The sequence below is a fragment of the Mus caroli genome, chromosome 9 (genome assembly GCF_900094665.2).
Source record: "Mus caroli chromosome 9, CAROLI_EIJ_v1.1, whole genome shotgun sequence".
NCBI lineage: Eukaryota > Metazoa > Chordata > Mammalia > Rodentia > Muridae > Mus > Mus caroli.
Window position 1 is genome coordinate 101041315 of NC_034578.1, and position 23009 is coordinate 101064323.

The 23009-nt window shown below is 44.2% G+C and overlaps 1 protein-coding gene across 1 annotated transcript in view; it reads left to right on the forward strand.

Moving 5' to 3' along the window:
* The window catches only part of Pik3r4 (phosphoinositide-3-kinase regulatory subunit 4), a 50117-nt gene that overhangs the window by 18313 nt on the left and 8795 nt on the right, over positions 1 to 23009 (forward strand). Inside the window, exons 8-15 of the mRNA XM_021172057.1 lie at positions 2808 to 2953; positions 4508 to 4711; positions 9167 to 9368; positions 10438 to 10625; positions 11194 to 11404; positions 14075 to 14240; positions 18676 to 18840; positions 22005 to 22216. Of these exons, the coding sequence (XP_021027716.1) occupies positions 2808 to 2953; positions 4508 to 4711; positions 9167 to 9368; positions 10438 to 10625; positions 11194 to 11404; positions 14075 to 14240; positions 18676 to 18840; positions 22005 to 22216 (1494 nt within the window). The remainder of the gene's footprint in view (positions 1 to 2807; positions 2954 to 4507; positions 4712 to 9166; positions 9369 to 10437; positions 10626 to 11193; positions 11405 to 14074; positions 14241 to 18675; positions 18841 to 22004; positions 22217 to 23009) is intronic.

The window sequence follows — 23009 nt, forward strand, 5'->3', positions numbered from 1 at the left end:
CCCTGGCTTGCTCAGCCTGCTCTCTTATAGAACCTAAGACTACCAGCCCAGAGATGGTCCCACCCACAGGGGGCCTTTTCCCCCTTGATCACTAATTGAGAAAATGCCTTCCGGTTGGATCTCATGGAGGCATCTCCTCAACTGAAGCTCCTTTCTCTGTGATAACTCCAGATGTGTCAAGTTGACACAAAACTAGCCAGTACACTTGCCAACACTTGCCTTCTGTCAGATGAATAATTGGTGGTGATAATTTCTACCTACCTTATGCCTACAGTGTGTGTGCCCTGAACACAGCAGAGTATGTGTGCCCTTAACCAGGCTGTTGGTGTCATTGTTGTCTTTGCACTGCTTTCTTGTTTATTCAGCTTCTCTGATTTTTACTGTAAGCTTTAACCCACCCTTATAAAGTAAGTGCTTAATAGGACACAGTAATGTTATCCAGTCCCTTGCACCCTTCTTACTCTTTTGCATCTTATTTTGTGATTTGATGATATTATATTTTTTAAGTGCTATGCTTTGATTCTTTAAAGCCCCAGAAATTTAATTTTCATCTACACAAAAAACCCTACACTTTAATTTCTCCTCTCGTGTTTTATGTTGTTATATGATTTATGTACTTTATATATTGTTTATCCTTAAGTAGATTATTAGCACTGAAGTTCCAGGCTGGCTTTGAACTCATGACCTCTTGCTTTGGCTTCAGTTCCCCCAGTGCCAGTATGCCAGGCATAAGCTGTCACACCGTTTTAGTATGGTGATTCCAAGACTGGAACAGCTATGGTGGTCTTGGGGGAGACTGTCATGATTTCCCTGGTTTTAAGAGCTCTGTTATTCCCGCTTAGATTATTCTTCATACTCTGCTTGCCTCATGCTTGTCTCCAGAGAATTGGGACATATTAGAGAGAAAAGATTGACTGCTACATTTTCTAAGAACTGTTCTCAACTCAGGCTTGAGTATTTGATGTACTCTGTCAGCTAATTGCTGCTATAATGACACAGTGTGTCAATCAACCACAGAGCCGCAGGAAACTCTGCCATGCACCTGTGGGCTGTGTGGGTGGCTCTGTGTGAGGCTGCGCGTCTCCTTTGTCTTTTGAACATGACCCATCTGTCTCATTGTGGGACCATGGTTGTCATGGCTGAGGCTGTCCCAGCTGTTCTCATGGGGTGACAGAGGCACAGGAGAGCAAGCCTGGCCATGCGACACATTCTCCTTGGTATTACATTTGATCACATCCATTGACTGTAAAGTAAGGGCTGTGAGAGGCATGTACCTCAGGTGCATAGGACACAGACGTGGGAAGCTCAGAATCAGCAATTCATCATGTGCAGCACCCATCCCCCGCCATGCCATGGCAGCACTGTGGGCTTTCTAGGGGTTCTCAGGCCTTTGCCGGCTCCTACTGTTCTTGGTTGTTGAGGTGTTGGGGTTGAACTCTGGGGCCCTGGGCATGTTAGATAGCACCCTACCACTGGACTCCATCTTTCCTTCTTTGGGTCAAAGGGAAGATGGACAGAGCTGTGGATGCTTTGTGAAATCATCAAAACCTTCATGGGTAATGAAATGATGGTCTGAGAACTTTGAAGAGAGATGTTATTATTTTACTTACTTTGTGTGTGAGTGTACATGTGCTTGTGTGCATGTGTGCATGCCTGTGTGCATACATATGTGTATGAGCACATGCCGCTGCATGCTTGTGGAGGTAGGAGGACCACTCTGTGGTTGGTTCTCTCTTCACTTTGCATGGCTCTCTCAGGTGGTCAGGCTTGGACCCAGGAGCCAATGCGGCTCAACCATCGTGGCGGCCTTGAAGAGAGGGACTTTGAACGTGTCTTTCTCTTTCCTTTTCATATAAGCACCGCGAGGATCTGGTGACAGTTATGTCTTTCTTCCCATGGACCTCTGATAAACAACCCTGAGTATCTTTGCATTCTTAGACCTCATGTTACTGCTGTGTTTTAAAAGTTTGAATTTTCTTCTAAATCAAATTAGTAAGACCTTGGTTAGTTGAAGTAAGCGATTTAGATTCAGTGCGTGAAAGAATTAAAAGGAATGAAGAGACTCAGTTTTCAGGGGTATCCTTCTGTTTTGAAGAGTGGACACGATGTGTTTACTTTTCCATTTTTTCATTCACGATGACCTGCAAACTTCTGAGTTATGTGCTAGACCTGACCAGATGCTGCACTTAAAGAATGTCAGACGGATCCCGTTGTTTTCTCAATGCTGTGGCGAGGAGAACAAACAACTCCCAGTGTCTCTCTGCCTCTTGTGTGGTAGCTGCTGCCCTGAATGTACGCAGTAAAGTGAAGCCATAATCCCTTAATGAGTGCTGCTGGGATGTTTATGTCTCTGTCCAGTCGTTTTAAATTCAGTGCTAAGCCAGACAGTGGTGGTGCACGCCTTTAATCCCTGCACTTGGGAGGAGAGGCAGGTGGATTTCTGAGTTCGAGGCCAGCCTGGTCTACAAAATGAGTTCCAGGACAGCCAGGGCTACACAGAGAAACCCTGTCTCGAAAAAAAACAAAAGGAAAAAAAAAAAAAGAATTGTAAATTCAGTGCTAAGATGACTATGTGCTAACACTCAGCTCTGAAAAACAGGAATGTAGAAATTTCCAACAGAAGTTTGGTTTTATGGAATGGCTGGTAAGTGTAATAAGGGAGTGTTAGAACTGTTCTGTTGAGTTCTGTGTCAGGCCAATATGTGCAGGAACCTTCTGGTACCACGGAGGCTTGGTCTTTATCACGCTATGGCAGTGTAAGGATTTGTGTGACTCCTGTTTGATCTGTTTCCTTTCCTTCCCTTTAGCTCCCTTCCTGTGTCACCCTAATCTGTGGATACGCTATGGCGCTGTGGGATTTATCACGGTGGTAGCTCATCAGATCAGTACTGCTGATGTCTACTGCAAGCTCATGCCGTATCTTGACCCGTATATTACACAGCCAGTGATACAGGTACACGTGTTCCAGCTTATGCCCAGTCCTTTCCCAGTATATCTCTGGAGTCCTGTATATTAAAAGAGCCTTAACATAAAAATACCTTTAAATTGGTCTGTGACATTTTTATACACCTTTCAAGCAATTAATGTTAATAAGCTGATTACCCTAGTAAGAGAGACACTGTCAGGAGACTTTATGTCACACTGTGCAGTATGCAGAAAGTCAGACTTCAGTTCCTTTGTGTAATCTTATACTATATCTGTTTTTATTTTTATTCATTTTTTAAGCTTTATTAATCTTAAAATTTTATGTATATGGGTGTTGTACAAGACCACATAGTGCCCAGGGAGGTCAAAAGAGGGTGCTAGGTCCCTTAGAACTGGAGTTGCAGTCAGTTGTGAACCTCCTTGTAAGTGCTGGGAATCGAACCCTGGTCCTCTGGAAGACCATCCAGCGCTCGCTTAACCCTCAGCCATCTCCCCAGCTCCTTGACCAGTTATTTATTTAGCTTATTAAACATAGTGTTGGTCATTGGTTTATATTTTTCAAGGCCGGGATCAAGAATTGAAGGGCTAATTAGTCACGTTTTTTAAGTCTTACCCTTCTTTATTTTAAAATCTGGACTTTTAAAGTTTTAATTTTGTGTTTATGTGTGTGTCCCTGTATGGGTTTGCACAGAGTGCAGTGCTCTCAGGGGACAGAATGGTCTTGGGTCCCCTGGAGCTAGAGTCACACGTGGCTGCGAGCACCCAGCATGGGTGCGAGGAACCCAACTCTGTCCTTTAGATCTGGGTGTGGTGGTACCCACTTACAGTGTCAGTTCCCAAGAGACTGAGGCAGGAGGATTGTGAGTTCATGCCCAGCCTGGGCTACGTAAAGAATCCAACATCATTGTGAATTATATAGTGAGATCCTGTCTAACAAAGCCAGGGACTAGGATATATCTCAGTGGTAGAGCATGTGCCTGCCTACATGTTCAAGCCACTGGCTTCTATCTCCAGCACTGGAAGGAAGACCAAGAGTTCTTTTGGTGACTGCTGGTAATATCCATCCTTTTTATTATGTGTGCATCGGCCAGAGAGTGCTTCTAGAGCCACTAAAAGAAGGAAGTTTTGAACTCTGAGGAAGGGTGTGGGTCTGTTGGGGAAACATGAAAACTGAAGGCAGCAAGTCCTGTGCGGTGCTTGCTAAGATGCCTGGCCAGAGCCTGTGTCTTAGGCCTGTGTCTTAGACCTACCGGCGGCTTGTAGGGCTGAGAAGTATTCCGACCCCTGCAGATCCAGGGGAGGCTGCTCTGACTTTCCAAAGCCTTTGCCTTTGGGTATTAATTATTAGCCTTCCTGTAGGGTGGACAGAGATAGGTACTTTACTGGTAATTCTGAAAAACAGGAAATACATAAGCCCTTTAAAATTGGCTTGTGGCCAGTTTTTTTCTCCTAAGAAACCATTATTTTCTTAGAAAATAAGTACTTTTGTTAACTTTCCCCAGGTTGTGCTTGCTGGGTTTGGAAGTAATTGTCGGAAGTATGCACTGTCGTCTTGACAGTTGTTTTTCCTTTTCTGATGTAGATTGAGAGGAAACTGGTCCTGCTTAGTGTGCTAAAGGAGCCGGTGAGCCGCTCCATATTTGACTATGCTCTGAGGTCGAAAGACATTGCCAGCTTGTTCAGACATCTCCACATGCGCCAGAAGAAGCGAAATGGCTCTCTTCTCGACTGCCCTCCGCCTGAGGACCCCATCATAGCACAACTTCTGAAGAAGCTGCTCTCACAGGTGTGTGCCTTCCTCAAGCCTCACGTGTCAACACGTTTGATGGCGAGTTGATGTAGCTATTTAGATGTTAAAAATGTTTTTGATTGGGTTATAATGTGACAAACAAAAAGAAATCTGTCAGTATGTTACGTATTCTCAGTGTCATCGAAGCAAAGGTAATAGGATTAATCTGAACACTAGTTAGGCTAAGGAGGCATGGAGGCTATCAGCCTGCTTTTGGGATTGCTGGGAGAATAGAAAGAGCCTTGGATTTAAGTACTGTTTTTGGCTTAGTTCTGTACTTCTCCAAAATACAATGAAGTTCAGCCAGAAGAAAGATTTCAGAACACAGACACATCTCAGTCCAGTTCATACTTCCTACTGTGTGCAAACAGCTGCAGTGTCTTGGGTTGGTTGAGTAAGCCCGCAGTTTACTGTTGTGTTTAAGTCTGAATTTGGATCAATTAACAAATCGTGTAAAAACCAGAAAGTAACCCCTTTACTTTATCTGGCATTGGTAGGGCCTCTTTTAAAAGACTAAATTTAGATTCATCTTCCTGTTTTATATGGGATGTGTGGGGCCTAGAATCAAAACTGGAATAAAAATGCTTCTAAATGAAGATGGATTGCTGGTCTCCATGAGCGTAGGAAGCCTGAGGAAGGCTCAGACGACCATCGTTAGCGCTGCCAGTGAATGCTCACCAGCCATGTCTCGCCTGAGAAAGGTACTCAGTTTTAGTGATTATTATTTTTTTAAAGACAGGGTCTCACCGTGTAGCTGGGCTGGCTTGAACTCACTATGTAGACCAGGATGGTCTCAAACTCCTAGAGCTCTCCCCCTGCTGTGGTTAAAGGCGTGTGCCACCGTCACACACAGCAGACAGAAGTTAGTGAGGTGTAAGTGTTTTCGTCTATTTTACTTGACCTTGAGTATTCACTGATGATGTTGCTGGGTTGAACTGGGATGCACCCTCCGTTTCTCTTAGCCTTTCTGCTCCCTTCTGATTCCTCAAGTGTCTCCATGGCTGTCACTCCCTCAATATCAGCTGCCATTATCCATCTCATGATAAAATCACTCAACTCTCTGACTTTGATGCCTCTGAAAGGCAGTGCTTGGTACAGTTATCCTTTTTATTACATTTGTCTGAGTGGAAACAAGAGGGACAAATTAGCCTATGTTAAGTTGTTGCTGTTGATAGCATTAGGAGGCTCCCAAGAGGGAGGAGACTTAGACTCCGTTCCAGGGACACTTGTCGCCAGCAGAAGTGAGAGCAGGCCAGCATCTGAGTGCTAGTACAAAGCACAAGCCACTAGCTTCCATTTTGTAAAAATAAACATGAATAGTTGTAGTCACCTGGTGCCATGGAGAATTGAGTGTACCTGGATGGAGAGCTGAGGATGAAATAAGATAAGGGGGCTAGAAATAATGAGCCAAGACAAAGTTCTGATCAAGGCTCAAAGTTTAATGTTCAGCTCTGAATATATAGGGAAAAACCCAAGGACCCATTCTTTGTTCTGGCTGGATTCTGTGGGGAAAACAAGGTCAGCGGGCATTCTGCTTCTGCAGGAAGCTGTGGATGTGGCAAGGCAGGAGAATTCCCCCTAGGTGGGCTCAGTCTACTAGGTCAGCAGAAGACGAACTGTAGCAAACAGTTAAGGTCTGGTTAGCCCATTCAAGGCTGGGGAAAGGACACATACAGTCTGCTGCAGTTTCCTGTGCTCTCTGTGTTCTGTGACTGTCCTTAAAGCTAGTCTGAGCATCTTACATTACCTGTGCGTTACAGGCAGAGACAGATGCAGTGTAGCTGCCAGTGCTCTCCGGGTGCAGTACGTTTTAAAGCCTGGCATTTTAACCTACGCCCATTACTGCCCTGCTGCCACACCCCTGCTCAGATTACAAAGCCAGAAGACCAAGATGACAAGCCTGTTTGAGTTTGATAGACACATGAAGAAGCCCATGTGTAGCAACTCTCAGGACACATGTACTCGTTTTCATTGGTTTTGGCCCTTACTGCATCATTTGCAAAGGCTTGGATCTGGGGGAGACTTTGGAGGTAGACTTTAAGTTCTCATTCCTAAGAAGAAAGAGCTGTAGCCTTCCTCAGTGAAAGCTCTGAACACCTCTATCTTGGGGCTCTGCCCTTCTTTGCACAGCTCTGTACTTGAGGTGTGTTACTCATAGAGTGGGCTTCTCTAGGACAGCCTGGTGCTGCTGCAGGGCACACATTCTGGGGCTGAGACAGCAGGCTTGAGCACGCCTTTGAACAGCAGTCATGTGGGACTTGTTCAGCAGGATACACCATCAGGAGGTGACACGGGCAGGAATGTTCTAGTTAGAGCTCCTCTCTAGGAGCTCTGCTCCACGTCCATTCAATCAGGGGCTGTACAGGACACAGGCTGGTTCATTCCACGCCTTCCTTAAAACAACCAAACAGAAAAACCATACAACTTAAACCTTTGACTGCATGCAAGTGCAGGTACAAGTGCAACATTGACCCAGCAGATAAGATGCATAATAAAACACAAGTTTTTCTACCGTCGCCCAGTTGGCAGCCATCTCGCCTTTCTTGGTTCCTTGTGAATTTGATGTTGGTGCTGAATTCCTTTACACAACATTGGGCTTGGTCTGTTGTATTGGAGTCGGTTTCATCCTTCCAGTGTGCCTTTCAAGCTTTGTAAGGACAGGTCCAGAGCACACTCCATACAGCCCGCTTAGCCCCACCAACACGAGGCTCTGTGGATGCTGCAGATGATGACCTCTGTTTCTCAAGGTCTTTCCCTCCCCTTTGGCAGGTAGAAGCACAGGCTGTTGTGGTGATTATTTGGTCTGCTGCTTTGCTGCTGTTCTTTTCCTCGCCTGGATGCATATATAGTTTAATTTTCAGCCAAAGACTTGAGGACATCCCCTCCCCCAACCCCCACCCTTCTTCTCCAAAGTGCTGGGTGCGTGGCTTTCTCCAGTCCTCGCCCCTTTTGCAGTAACGTTTGTAGCATTCATAAGCTCAGATCCTGAGTTTGTGCTGAGTTCCTTTTCCATGGCCGTGGCCTGGAAACTTTCCAGAAACGATTCTGATTCTGGAGAGCTGCAAGAGCAGGACTGGTCTCCGCCTTAGGGATTGAAGTCTGCTGCATGTTGAGTGCTGGGCGAGTAATTTTACTCTATCCTGCCGTCCACAGAAGCAGTGGCGTGCTGAGTGCAGGGCAGTGGATGCTATTACTTCATCAGCCAGAACCCTGCTAAGTGCGCCATGAGCACTGCTTTGTAACTTAGCCTTGGTTCAGACTGCATAGAGCCTGTAGGAGAGAACTGACCATGTTATGTCCGCTGCTCCCTAGGTGTGGTGTGTGTTCCCGTCTTATGGTTGTCTTTAACTGACCTCAGGGATGTCTTGTGGGCTGTGCTGCACAGCTTTTTCTCCTGTTTATAATGAATATTTTGAGTGTTTGGTTAGTTCGTTTTTTTGAATCAGGATGTCTTTGTAGCCCAGTAGATTGAATTTATAGTCTTTGGCCTTGAGTGCTGGGATTACAGGGTGAACCCCCATGTCTAGCCTGGGTGTTTGATTTTTAAATTTTGTCTATTATTTTTTATTTATGTGTGTGTTTCTGTTTGTTAATGATTGTATGTTTATGTGTGTGCAGGTGCTGTGGAGGCCAAAAGAGAGCACTAGGTTCCCTGGAACTGAAGTTAGAACACCACAAAAGTTGTGAGCTACCAGACGTGGGTGCTGGGAACTAAGCTTGGGTCCTCCTAAGAGCAGCAAGTGCTCTTCACAGCTGAGCCAGCTCTTATAATTGCTATATTAAAATTTTCTTTTCTTTGTATAGCAGATAGGGAATTTTCAGTCTGGACATTATAAAACTTCATAAAGGGCTAGAATGATGGCTCAGCAGTAATGGTTACCTATTGCTTTCTCAGAGGACTTGGATTCGATTCCCAGTTCCCACATGGGAGCTTAGAACCATTTGCAACTCTGGTTCCAAGAGATGTCCTCTTCTGCCTTGCATGGACATCAGGCATGCATGTGTTGCACATGCATTCAATATGCAGGCAAAACACTCACAAAAAAAAAATCTAAAAACTATTGTTTTTAAAATAACTTGACAAACGTCTTCATTCCAATAGTTTTCTGGGGTGTTTGTTTTGATTTTCTGTATTTCCCAGGTGAATAATGCGTGAAGTAGTTGTTAAACAGCAGACGTCTCACATGTTTTTATCGCATTTTTCTTGCCTTATTGGAGTCATAGAACCTATGATACAGTATGGTCAACAGAATTGGCGGTGTAAAGCGAATATGAAGAAAATACCCATGCAGAGTACTCCGGAAGAGCCGCCGGCCACCCTCTCCTCTTCCTGCATAGCCTTCTCATTTTTCAGTTTAAGTTGGAGTTGAACCTTCATCTGTCAGTCATCCTGCGACCTGTTGTTTCTTTCTTTGAAATCAACCCAAAATACCTGGTTTAATTTGATTTTAGGGGATGACTGAAGAAGAGGAAGATAAACTTCTGGCACTGAAGGACTTCATGATGAAATCAAATCGAGCCAAAGCTAATGCGGTAGACCAGAGCCACCTCCACGACAGCAGCCAGAAAGGTGTAATCGACTTGGCCGCCTTAGGCATCACTGGGAGACAAGTGGATCTTGTTAAAACCAAACAAGAACCAGACGAGAAGCGTGGTGAGTGCATCAGTGTGTGCATCTTGCTGCTATTAGCTGTTTTATACGGCTGGCTTTCAGTTAATTAATAGTAAATTCCCTTCCCACTTCCCCACTGAAATGCAGTGACTCCGCTCCTTAGTAGGTGGACACGGGAGAGGAAGAGTAGGGTAATGGGGCCACAGTTGAGAGCCCAGGGCACCTGCCTAGATCACAGCTCTGTGCCTAGTGAAGGCCAGTTCCCCAGCTCTCCACCTGTACAACCTTGCGCCTCTTGAGGAAGGGGTGAATCAAGTGCTGTCTTCTAATCCCTAAGCTGCTGACTCAAGTCCAGCCTGTGTAAAAGCAGACACAAGTTTCTAGATTATTAGTAAGTAATGCCCAATGAATTTAAGATAATGAAATACAAAAGAGTAGAGGCCAAAGAATCCTTAGTTATTTGGCAGCTAGATATCTGGAACTATCAGCTCGGGTACCACTGACATAGATTGTGTGAGGCTCATAAGATCCTGTGCACACTCTTTAATGCTGCTATAGTTCACTGTGGAGTGTATGCCTTTAAGATTCTCCCTGTTCCCATATCATATTTGAGGGTAGCAAATGAATTTTATTGAAGTAAGCTTTAGGATAAAGTATTTGCAACTTAATTACTAATGGCTTACAAACAAAGCTCCCATAAAGATCAGTAAGACAAAAAAACAAGCATCCCACAGGAAAAAGGGAGAAGGATTTAAGCATGGAGTTGGTAGGCAAAGTACTTATAAACTAAATGTAAGTAATTAAGTAAGTGCAAATGAAAACCGCCATTTCCTACCTGGATGAGCATAGATGGACAGTTCCGAGTGTCGGCACAGATGTAGGTGACTAAGCATTTCTATATGCTGAGGTTATAAGTTGAGCAGGCCTAGATCTTTATACCTGTATACAGGCATACCCGTATCTTCATACATGTGTACAGACACATAGAGCTGAATAAAATGGAGCTGCAAAGGAACACACAGAAGTAGGGTCCATTGTGTTCCGTTGTTAATAGAGAATAAACCATGTTGGTTTTACCTTCAGATTAACTTTCCCAAATATGTTTTCATAGCTAGGAAACATATGAAACAAGACTCCAATGTAAATGAAGAGTGGAAAAGCATGTTTGGGTCATTGGAGCCACCGAATATCCCACAGGCCCTGCCTAAAACCAGTGACCATGAGGTCGTTCAGCCTGGGAAGCCACCTCGCTCTGAGTCCTCTGCTGGTATCTGTGTCCCTTTGTCAACGTCTCCACAGGTACTGACTGTCATGCGGGCAGTCGTCATCCTCACGTCTGAGTTTTACTCTGCTGTTTTGTATGTAAAAGACTGTGTGCTATAGAGAAATCAAAATGGCTTCTGACTGGCTTATATTTTATAGCCAGGAGAAACCCAGTTACTTAAGTACTGAGAAGGTCACTCATCTGAGACACTGCCAACAAAGCAAACTGAAGCTGGGTTAAAGACCAAAACTAAGATCATACCTAGACTAGAGAACATTTTAAAACTTTTAAAATATTTTTATTCTTCCTTTAATGTAACAAAAAAGCAAAAATATTTGGGGGTGAATTTCCAAATTGTCTGTGCATGTTAAATATAATGGCTTGGATGTATTTGAAGTGAGTTTGTAATTTAAGACAGCTGTACCCCCACCAGTAATATTTAATTAAAAGATATTGACTTAGATCAGTTGAAATCCTACTTATTCTTTTAGCCTGCATTACTAGTATTTTTTAAAGGATGAGAAGTTGTATAATGGACAGATACAACATGGGAACATTTCCTTAAACCTACCTTGCTCTGACACAGAGACTGTCCTGTCTCAGGTTTCAGAAGCAGCACACATCCCGAGTAAGAAGCCTGTGATTCCGGTTGTGAGTAGCACGGTCCTGCCGTCCACTTACCAGATCCGGATCACCACGTGCAAGACTGAACTTCAGCAGCTCATACAGCAGAAGCGGGAGCAGTGCAACGCGGAGCGCATAGCCAAGCAGATGATGGAGAATGCCGAGTGGGAGAGCAAGCCACCTCCACCTGGTGAGGGCCGTGTTCCTGTCCCTTTGCCAGGAGTCCAGGCCCAAGTCAGATGAAGCATCCCTAATCCAAAAATCCAAAAACCCTCAGTGTAAAAGTTTAGGAGTTTTAGCATTTGTGATGACAGGCTTCGGTTAGGGAGGCATGTGAAAATCTCTGACACCCAAACCTCTGTGCTGACAGGAGCCTTGGGAAGGGCTCTTCAGCCTGCACTAGGCAGCGTGGACTTTAATAGACAGGGAGTGAGAGCAGCTCGGCTGTGAAGCCCAGAGCAAGAAGCAGTAGATAGAATCCTGCAGTCATTGTTTGTGGACCTTTGGTCTTAGCTTTGATTGCCACTTAATCCCATGCAGGCCAGTCACTTAATTGAGCCTCTCTGTGCTTCCTGTTTCCTGGCTGTTGCCAGGAAACTCTCATGGTGCTCTCCTTGAACATCTAGGAGATGTTGGCTTCTGGGGGTAAACCCCTGCTTTTAATTGTAGAGTTTGCTCTCTGGTTAATATTACTTAAGAAAAGGTAGGACATTCAGAAAACATGGAGACTTTTGGAAATAAGAATAACTGACAACACCAGCATTTAGCTAATTATGGACAGTTAAGAGTTTGATGCAATGATCTGGAGAGATGGCTCAGCAGTTAAAAGCACCCACGTGGTGGCTCACAACTATTCGTAACTTCAGTTTCAGCAGCTCCAACTTCTCTCTGACCTCCCTGGGCACCAGGCATGTGTTTGGTGTACAGACATGCAGCTAAAACACACATGCACGTTAAAACAAAACAAAACGAAACACCAAAACTAAAAGAATTCGGTAAAATAGTTCCTGTATTCGGTGGGGATGGCAAGGAAGTGGAGTGATTGTTGGTTTGGAGTGTGGTCCCCTTGTTCTAGCAGCTGCTTGTTGTACAGTGCGCCAGAGCTGCTCTTTGATTCTCTGTGTGTAGATTTTTAAAAAATTAATGAGTTTTAATATTTAAGCTGTAATAATATAAACGTATCTTTAACACTCTGAGAACTGCATGGTGTATTTACATTTAGTCTTTGCAAAGATCACAGGAATTCCCATGAGCTTTGATGTGGACTCGGCAAGTACTGGTTGAAGCCGCTTGAAGGTTTAAAGATTTAGAAAATATTTTGAAGTGCTCAGCAGAGCGTAGTCAGATGCTTCTATCGGAATGAGTCTCCTGGAATGTTCCAGCTATTTCTGTGATGGAAGCTAATGCCACTTACCTGCCAGATCTGCTTGAAAACATAACAAGATGACTGCACACAATCTTGTTTTATGATCCTCTCTTTATAGGTACATTTTATACATAAATGGAGTTACACATTTTATTCAGTAAGCACAGAAGTGCACAGTGACTGCTCAATTCTCGTTTTTTTCTTCTCTCCACACTTGAACAGTTGTATAAGATACTCAGCCAATCTGTAAAGCATGCAGACCTCATGGTACCTCAGACTGAGTGTATCCTTCTTAGCAGTTAGGTTCAGCCTGGGTTCCCACTTGGGTGACTTTGCAATCCAATGGGAAATGAGTTTTTAATGTTGAGTAAGTCACATTTGGCAGGAATCTAAATTTCATTTTTGCCCCTTGGTAAGCAGTTATTCTGAAGCGACATTGAACCCCTCGGATACAGTGGTAACCCCCACAGTAGGTCTGATCTTCAGCAGAGCTTCTTGGTTTATTTTAAAATCAAGTAATAGTAAATGTATAAAACGTTAAACTTCATTTACACAAGCTGAGTCTAACTGTTGAAGCTGGTTATACGCAGGGGCCTGTGCTGGGCACAGAAGGCATTCACTGCAGGATGAAACATGAGTTTTCGTCCCATAATGTGTATACACGAGAAAATATGCATAATAAAATACGGAGAATGATAGATGCCATTTAAAATGTACTAGGAAGTCTGTGTACATTCTGAGGCTGTAACTCCTCATTCTAGCGTGTTTGTACTGTAGAAGAAGTGAGTGCAGACAAAGAAGAAATTAGCATCTGGGTGTTTTGCTTCTTTGTTTTGTTTTGTTTTGTTTTGGTACAGGGTCTCTCTAAGTAGCCCCGGCTTCTCTGGAACTTGCTCTAAAGACCAGGCTGGCCTTTTCTGCCTCTTGAGTGCTGGGACGAAAGGCATGTGCCACCATGCCCAGCTGACATCTGGGTGGTCATGTGGCCTGGGGCAGTGTGGGACCCACACATGTTATTTATGTACATAGCTACCCACTTGAGTGAAGTGATCTGTCCCCATGGTATAGCTGAGAAGTTGAAAGCTCTGTGAAGTTCATCCATTGCCTGGGTCTCTAATGTCTCAGGCTGGGGTTTTGCAACTTTCTTGCTTAGAAAGTGGCCTTCAAGCTGTTTGTCTAAGCTAGGATGGTCACACCCCATGCCTCTATATCATCAGTCAAGGTTTTTCTGAGGAATAAGTGACTGTCTCTCAGACACTGAAAAGGGCCCAGAGGTAGAGTCTTTGAAGCTGTTTGAGCAGTACTTAATTGCTACCCTGGTATCTTAGTCAGTACTATGTCATGGTCCAGTAGACCCCTCTGGATGGGCTAGCCTGGGGACTGTTGATTAGTTCTTATGAGTGCCCTGAAGTTAGTAGTTGAGGATTGTAGCTAGAGGGTGATGCGATATTGTATCTCTCAGCCACAGTTTAAAATCCTTTTGCTTTTTCTCAGGGTGGCGTCCTAAAGGGCTGCTAGTTGCACATCTTCATGAGCACAAATCTGCTGTGAATCGCATCAGAGTCTCTGATGAACACTTACTTTTTGCAACATGTTCAAATGATGGCACAGTGAAGATCTGGAACAGTCAGAAGATGGAGGGGAAGACCACCACAACGCGGTAAGGTGGTAACGGGCCAGCCAATCCAGCGACGTCAGCAGTGCTTGCAGACTGCTTTCTCTGTATCAGAGCTGCTTAGGGCTGTGCGGACCAGAGGCTGGCCATCTGGGGGGACGTGAGACAGCAGAAGCTGTAAATGAGTGAAGTATTGAGACAATCCTGTTAGATGGCAGGGGCTGGGGAGCATGGGTGGGGGCTGGACTTGTCAGTAAACTGTCCATAAGACACGCCTTACAGAGAAACATGGATTCAAAGAATGAATTGCAAGAAGGGAGAAAGAGCCACATGGGAATGTTGAATGTTCTCGGCAGAGTCCTGGGGCGAGTGGGGTGGGGTGGGGTGGAGACCTGACAGAAAGTTTTGTGTAACCTGAGCAGAACAAGCAAGCAGGAGAGAAGTGGAAGGGTCCAGTTTTGTAGCCTTTTAGGGCTCTTGTGAGGACTTGGACTTTGAGAGAGAGGGGGGTCTTTGGAAGGTTGTGACAGAGGAGAGCTGAGATCTCGGATGCCATAGGAATGGCTCTGGCTGAGTTGACGACAGGGTGAAGGTGGTAAGGCAACAGAGTGGGAATGCCCGTCACTGTGATTGCAGGGATTGGGCGTGGTACCGGCTAGGGTGGCAGCAGCGTGGACAGTGTGAGTGACCAAATTGTGGGTGTGTGTTGATAGCTGAGTAGGTGTGACACGAGTTTTCAATTAGCAATAGTTGCGCCTCGGATAAGCCTCATTGGCTGTGATACTGCGCAAAGCTGGGTGTGACACGAGTGACAATACCATGGGCCAGCCGGCTGCATCGGGGCAGCAGGACTCCATTGCTCTGGAACCTTGTCATTTGTGACCAGTGTCCTTGAGAGTCTGCGTGCCCAGAATGTGAATGTGATAAGCATGGTTGTTACGAGGTTTGGGTGAAGTCATATGCCTGTTCCTCCCTGGTTTGAGGTTTTCTTCCTCCTCTGTCTGCCCCGGTCTCTGTCACTCATGCCTAAGTCTTCCATCTTCCCTTTGCTCTCTGCCTAATTGGTTCTTCAGGAAGACCTACTATAAATCAGAGTGAATCTCATCTACATTGAAAAGGTGTAGGCAATGCTCTGCTGCTCTTCTTGTTATCAGTTCATTGAGCATGATTAACTAAAGTGAGATCAAATCAAATACCCGTGGCTCTAAAGTAACATCATAAACGTCTGCTTTGGATTTACCAGCCCAGTAGGATGGGGGTTAGCTGTGTATCTGCTTAAAGGGCTCTGTGCTTTCACATTATACCTGTTTCTGTGTTCATTCTCTCTTGGCATTGCATTAAGTAGAATATAAATGAAAAGCCAGTAGAAGAAACATAGGTGTATGTAGCAATTTTATTTTATTTTTTTACTTTTTGTTTTGTATAGATTTTTTTTTTTTAAACCAACATTTTGTAGGAATTTCAAACCTCCAAGAAAGTTGTTTGATCCTAACAATACTTACCCTGGACTTATAACACAGCACATTAAAATACTTCATGACAGTAGTTGACCAGCGGGAAGAGAGAAGATTATAATATTAAACTAGAGTTTTATGTGTTTAAATTAATTTAGCGTTATTTAATTTTAAAAAAGGTATTAACTATATTTCTCTGTAACTTCTTAATAGCTTAGAAACTTTAAGTAAAATTCAAAAACAAGGAAATTAAAATGCTATTCTAAAAAATTATTGACTACAAAAGAAGGCAGCAGTGGAAAGTACCCAGTTAAGGCCAGGAATAAATGGAAACATGTCAGACATAGGTTGTCCCTATCAGCAACCACGGGGGCTGATCAGGAGGCAAAAGGAAGGAAGGAAGGAAGGAAGAAAGAAAGAGAGAAAGAGAGAAAGAGAGAAAGAGAGAGACAGTCGGGGTCACTTCCTGCTACTCAGAAAGAGACGTATTAAATTCAAAGGCAGGAATGAGTGGAAAGGATCTGAAAGACCAACCTCACAGCCCAGGGAGTGGTAAGGAAGAGGAGCTCAGAGGAACTCTCCTGGGAACAGACAGTTTCCCATAAAAGCTCAATCCATCGGGAAGGCAGGACAGTTATAAACACCAGCACCTAACAAAATACGTGAAGCAAAAATTGACAGCTTAACCGCAATGGCAGGAGACTCTAAGATCCCATTTTCAGTGTGGATAGAACCAGTAATATAAGAACAGCACAGAAATAGAGGCCATAAACAGTCACTGAGAAGCCATCTTAGCTGACAGAGAGCAACACTAGAATGCAGGTTTTTTGACATGTACATGGAATATTTTCCAGACTACACCATGCATTAGCTCATAAAAGAAGCATCAATAAATGTAAAAACACTGAAGTGTATAAAGTATATCTTCCAACTGTAGTGGAAAGAAATCAGGTATTGGCAGCAGAGAGGGAGCTGAGACTCCCAGGGATGTGGGGATGAAGCACCGTGTGGCTGACAGCTAGCAGTTCAAAGGAAAGACCTTGAGCCTAATGAAAATGAAAACACAGTGTCCTGACAGGTGCGGGCAGGGCCACAGGCGTGTTAGGACATGTCTACCTATAGGTGTTAATCTGTATAGATCTGAGACCAGCAGTTCAGCTCTAATAAATAGCAAGAGGAGACTCGACCTAACCCAGAGGAAGAGGAAGGAAAAGACTAAAGAGGAAATAGGCGAGATAGTGGGAACACAGGAATGAACATGAGATAGTGGGAACACAGGAATGAACGTGAGATAGTGGGAACACAGGAATGAACGTGAGATAGTGGGAACACAGGAATGAACGTGAGATAGTGGGAACCCGGGAATGAACGTGAAAACAGGAAGCTGTTTCTGTGAAGAGGAGCGAAGCTGGAAACATGTTATGAGAGCAACGTTTGTTTTAAATGAAAACAGACTAATTACCCAAAGCAGAATTTTGAAAGGGGATATTATTGTCAAAAATAAAAAAGACTACTGTAAATCGTTATGTGCCAAAAAATAGAACAGAATGGGCAACTTTGTAGCAAGACACAGCTGCTGAAAGTGATTGAAGAAGAAATAGACGCCTAAACAACATAGATTGAGAGAGTCAGTCAGTGAATCTCACAGAGAAAGACCCTGCTGAAGGCTTCATGGTGAACTCCACTCAACATTTAAAGAATTATAATCATCTTTCAAAAGGGCTTCCAAGAAATAAGGAGGCACTTCTGAACTCAGTCCGAGAGCAGGTGTTACCTTGACGTTATAGTCATGTTAATCTCCTGGGACTTACAAAGACTTGTGTCATCATCAGTATAGATGTGAAAATCCTCATAAACTCACTAAATTGACTGTAGTCTGAAAAGTATTACACACAAGAGCAAGTGCAGATCCTCCAGGGGTGCAGGGCTAGTTCAGCATACAGCATAGAGGGTAGAAGCTGCACAGTCTCTGCAAAGTCTGGGGATGCATCTGACGACGTCCACTGGTTAATGGTTAAAACCAACTCAGTAAATGAGTAATGGAGAGATAAGGCCATCTCCACAAGCCACGCTGACACTTACTGGTGGAGATTGCAGGCATTCTAAGTGAGGAGTGAAGGAGGAATGGGCATGTTTGCTGGTTCTATTGAGCAATGTACTGGAGGGTCTAGCCGGGGTATTTAGGCAACATGTGTGCTTGCGCATGTAATATATATACAAATAGGAAAAAGTAAAACTTTCTGTTAGTAGTCAGCACGATCTAGTATAAGAAAAAACTTTAAATGGTGAGGTAAAATAGAAGATCTTTATACAAAGATCAGTTGCATTTTTTTACACTAGCAATGAGTAGACTAAATGTACTTTGTAGCTATTAATGTACATTTAAGCTATTAGTAGGAAGAATCGAGCCAGAGAGGAGTGATAGGTTAGAATATCAAATGTTGTATTTTTGTTTACAAGGATGTATACATATGTACAAGTGATGTGAGGAGTAAGGCAGAGGTTAAGTGGACAGAGGCGGGCGCCCTTTCCATCAGGTGCTCAGAGCGCACACAGCAGGTGAGGAAGGATGAGGGATGGCTTGAGAGTTAGCATGTGTGTGGGACTGAATATTGTGATGGAAGTCTGCCAGTGTGGATGGTTCTGTGGGCCTCTCCTCTGATCCTCTTGAGGTAAGGTACTCTCTGTGGATGCGGAACCAAGGCACAGGTCATGACAGAGGTCGCACAGGTAACAGAAATTTGCTTCTGAAGTCAGAGCTTTCTCAGAACTGACGGATATGGGATTAAGGTGTTTGTTGCACTCGTTGGAGAACTGATTGGTTCAGGACTTGGGGGCAGGCAGCTCAGGCTCTGTAATAGGACAGAAGTGCTTGAAGATGGACATTTGAAAAAAGGAGGTTTGTATGCCAACTCTTAGAGATCCTGGGGATGAAATGGGCCTCAGTAATAACTTTGTTAATAACTGTAGGGTAGCAGCATTGACTGTGGCTGTTTCAGAAATGGTCCCGTATTTCTTTCATTCAGGTCTATTCTCACGTACAGCCGAATTGGAGGACGAGTCAAGACACTAACGTTTTGCCAAGGCTCCCACTACTTGGCCATAGCATCTGATAATGGTGCTGTCCAGCTTCTTGGAATTGAGGCGTCTAAGTTACCCAAGTCTCCTAAAATTCACCCTCTACAAAGCAGGTACCATCTGCCATCTTTTTCACTCTACATATAGTGCACTGTGCGCTAGCTTCCCCCTCCCGCACTGTAGTGTGGTGTGGGCCATCTGGAGCACTGTTGTACGATCCCTCTTGTAAGCCCTGAAGTGCAGGAAACTGCTTCTGACCCAGAACACTCAGATGTGCTTAGCTTTAGAGGGCAGAGCCTTTGCATATTAATTCCTGCAGTTTGTTAGAGTGCACAGGGGCAGCCCTGGACCCCATCACCTTAGTCTGGAATCTTCCTGAGTGACACAGCTGTGAGCTAGATTGTCTGCCTACCAGAGCACAGCCAGCGTTCATCAGTCAAGAAACCCATGTCCCAGTGTTTGGCCCTAAAATATCTATTTGGTAATATATTTGAGATGAAGATTTGCTTATCATTCTACAATAAAATGTTGACTGGTTTTGTTTATGAATAAATTAATAGTTATTTAAAGATTAACCATAATGTAAAATAAGTTAAGTAAGCACTGCCATCCACCCCAGCCAATGTTATGCCTAAAGATTGCAGAGACAAATAACTACTGTGTGTTAATAACTCTTTTTGCTTAAAAAAGTGTGGGGTTTGTAGAGGTCAGGGGACAACTTTCAGGAGTCAGTTCTTCCTTCTCCCGTAGGTTCTGGAGAACAAACTTGGGGTGTCAGGCTTGGGTGGCAACTCCTCTTACCCACTGAGTCATCTTGCCAGTCTTACATTGTGTTCTCTGAGAATCTATACTCTACTGGGAGATAAAGAGATGTTAACAGACAGTGTGAGTGCAGTATGGTCCTGTTCCATTTTACCTGGAAGGCATGAGCCAAGTTGCAATGGACAAAGACTGGAGAGATGGCTGATCTGGTAAACTACTTGCCTTGCAGACTCAAGGGGAACTGAGTTCAGATCTCTAGAACACAAATAAAAGTGCATGCCTGTGATCCTAGCACTGAGAGATGGAGGCGGGGCAAGAGGATCCCTGGACACTTGTAGGCTGCTAGCCTGCCTGTGTACTGAACACAGTTCCAGGCCAGCGAGAGACCCTGTCTCAAACAGAATGTGGAAGGTGCCTGAGAACAAACACCCAAGGTTGTCTTCTGACCTGTAGGTGCACACTCTGTATACAAATGCTTACACACGAGTGTGTGCACGCGTGCACACACACACGCACACACACACACACACATATGTTCAGGGAGGATAACTAAAGGCAAGTGAGTCTGTTAAAGCAGGATGGTTGAGAAGTGCATGCTGGGAAGTGATAGTGCACCACCCAGAAAAACCAGACCGGACGTAAAGGCGGTAAAAGGTAAAAGGCGGCCTCGAGGCCCTTATGTAGCTTAGGGTAAGGAGGAGAATCTGCTGGGGCACCTAGGAGATTTTTGTTGTTTTGCTTTGCTTTTGCATTTTAAAAAATGTGTGTATTTTCAACATAGTCAGCATTATATTTGAGTGGCTTTAGCCCAGGACATTTTACTGATGGCTTTTAACAACGAATAGCCACCAGTTTCCTTGAGCTTGTTTCAGCAGAGGATGTCTGTTTATACTTTTGAGTGTTTAAATTATTGGTGGAGTGTACTGTGTGACGATTGTGCCCTCGGGTCACACGATGGACAGGAAGAGAAGGCACACTCTGCATTGCTGTCTCAGCTGACAACAATTTCACTGTATATGCTATTCTTTAAGCAATCTTTTATTTCCTAGGTTGGGAGACCTTGCTAGAATGTTTAGATTTTACTATGCCCGACTGTAGTGTGTTCCAAAGAAACCTGGCCTTAAGTTACTCATTGTTTGTAGCATTCAGCCATGTTAACTGTGATCATGCTTCATAAGCATTAGATCTGGCCTGGAGAATGGCTCAGCAGTTAATTACAGAGGACCAGGATCAGTCCCCAGCATGCATGTCAGGTTAGCCAGAACTGCCTGTGCCTCCAATTCCAGGAGATCTGATGACCTCACTGACTTCTGAGACCACTGCACTCACATACATAAAACCACACATACAAATACACACACACTTTCAGATACATACACACAATTGTAAAAATAATAACTTAAAATATTTTGATATTTTTAAAATCACCCTTCTGTTTGGAAGTTTGAAACAGGTCTGCAAATTATAGCCTACAATATAGTCAGAAAGTAAGAATGCTTTTTGCATTTTTAAGAATGAAGAATATGGCAGCAGAGGTGTATATAACTCAAGACTAAAATACGTTACCAGGTGACTTTAAAGTCATGTCCTTTTTTCTCTCCCTCCCTTTCCTCTCACCTCGTCATGGTTTGAGGCACTCAGATCAAGTTTTCATGTGTGTTAGACAAGGGCCAGCTGCTGAGTCACGCCCTCAGCCTAGGCCAGTCTTTGTAGTTGTACAAGTGCCCAGGCTGAACAAACAACAAACACCCAGTGTGGCACAGCTAGGCCATGGAGTAGAACCCAGCAATATGAGTTGTGAATGCGAATTATTAGCTCATGGCATGAGCATTGACAAATCTGAAGCAGGGTTTGCTGATGAAACATGTCAGACTCAGAAGCCATCTGTCACTTTATTCCAACCATATGACATACCAGAAAGGAACAGAATTGGCCTTTGCCACTGGTGAAGCCAGATAGAGTTAGATCACTAACAGGCTGCATGGGCTATTTTGGAGGATGCCAGACATTTGTGTGCAGTTTTGTGAAGGAAGATGCATAGCTAGCTATATATCTGTAATAATCCTTGGATTTCATACAATGCTAATTTTACTAGTATTGCAACAAGGCTGATTTCTTAGTTTTGATAAATATTATAGTTGTATAAGATGGCAATATGAAGAAAAACTGAATAAAAAGTGTATAGAAACATTTTACAGCTTTTCTGTAGCTGGAATTATCTTTTAAAAAAAAATCCAGCTATAATTGTCTCATTGAGGTCACATAATTTCTATATATTTATTTTTTAGACCGGGTCTCAGCTCTGGCTGTCCTGGATCAGGTTATCTGTACACTCACAGAAATCATACTCTACTGTATGTGCCTCTCAAGTGCTAGGATTAAAGACCATGCCGCTCCAACTGGCCACATTTTCCTTTTTAGCCAAGGATAGATTGTCAGTTTGTCCTAAGTGGAAACCAGCGCTCCATTTTCAGTGCCTGGAAAAGCCTGAGTGTTTGCTTTTGTGTCCCTGTAGGATGCTGGATCAGAAGGAAGATGGCTGTGTGGTGGACATGCATCACTTCAACTCCGGGGCCCAGTCTGTTCTTGCCTATGCCACGGTGAATGGCTCTCTGGTTGGATGGGATCTCAGGTCTTCAAGCAACGCGTGGACATTAAAGCATGACTTAAAGTCAGGCCTCATCACTTCCTTTGCTGTGGACATCCACCAGTGCTGGCTGTGCATAGGTAAGCCAGCCGCAGTGTCGGATGCCAACACCTGCAAGCAGCATCTTGTGAAGGCCAGCCTTTCCTGATTCCTTACTGAGGGCTTCCCATCTCCTCTGGGTTCATAGCTACTGTGCTGTAGAGTGCCTGACAGTTTATTTTTTATTAGGGAGGCTTATGCAAGGCTCAGAGTATGGCCCAGTGCTTACCTCATATGCTTAAGGCCTTGGCCGTCCTCTCTAGACCCACACTCAAAGTAGTATCAAAGCTAGTTGAGCATCATCAAAGTTGAGCAGGGTGTGGTAGTCACGTGATTGGCAGGTAAAGGCAAGAGAGATGATCAGGAGTGAGGGGCACTCGGCTCCCTAGTGAGTTCCAGGCTAGCTTGGGTACACGAGACTGTATTAAACAACCACAAAGCATTGTGAGAAAGGGTAAAATCAGCATCGTAAACAGAAGTCTCTTAGTGTTCTCAGTGAGCCTTCGTCTTACAGTCATTGAAGCAATTAAGAGTTGCTGGTGGTCTCCGTGCCGTTGGGGAAGCTCCCACTTAAGGAAAACAGCCATTTGAGTGACAACAGTTTTAAAGTCCAGGAACCTCAGGCAAGCTCCTTAACTCTGAGCCTCAGGATCTTCATCTTCTAACAGGACTAATTCCTTCAAAGGCTGCTCTGGAGATTCAGTGACCTGAAAGCCTCTGTCACCGGCCTAGTGGGAAAGTGGAGCAACGGACTTCTGCTCCCCTAAGGCTGGGCATGCCTGCTATCTCGTCTCCCCTAAGGCTGGATGTACTGCTATCTCCCATCTATTTTAG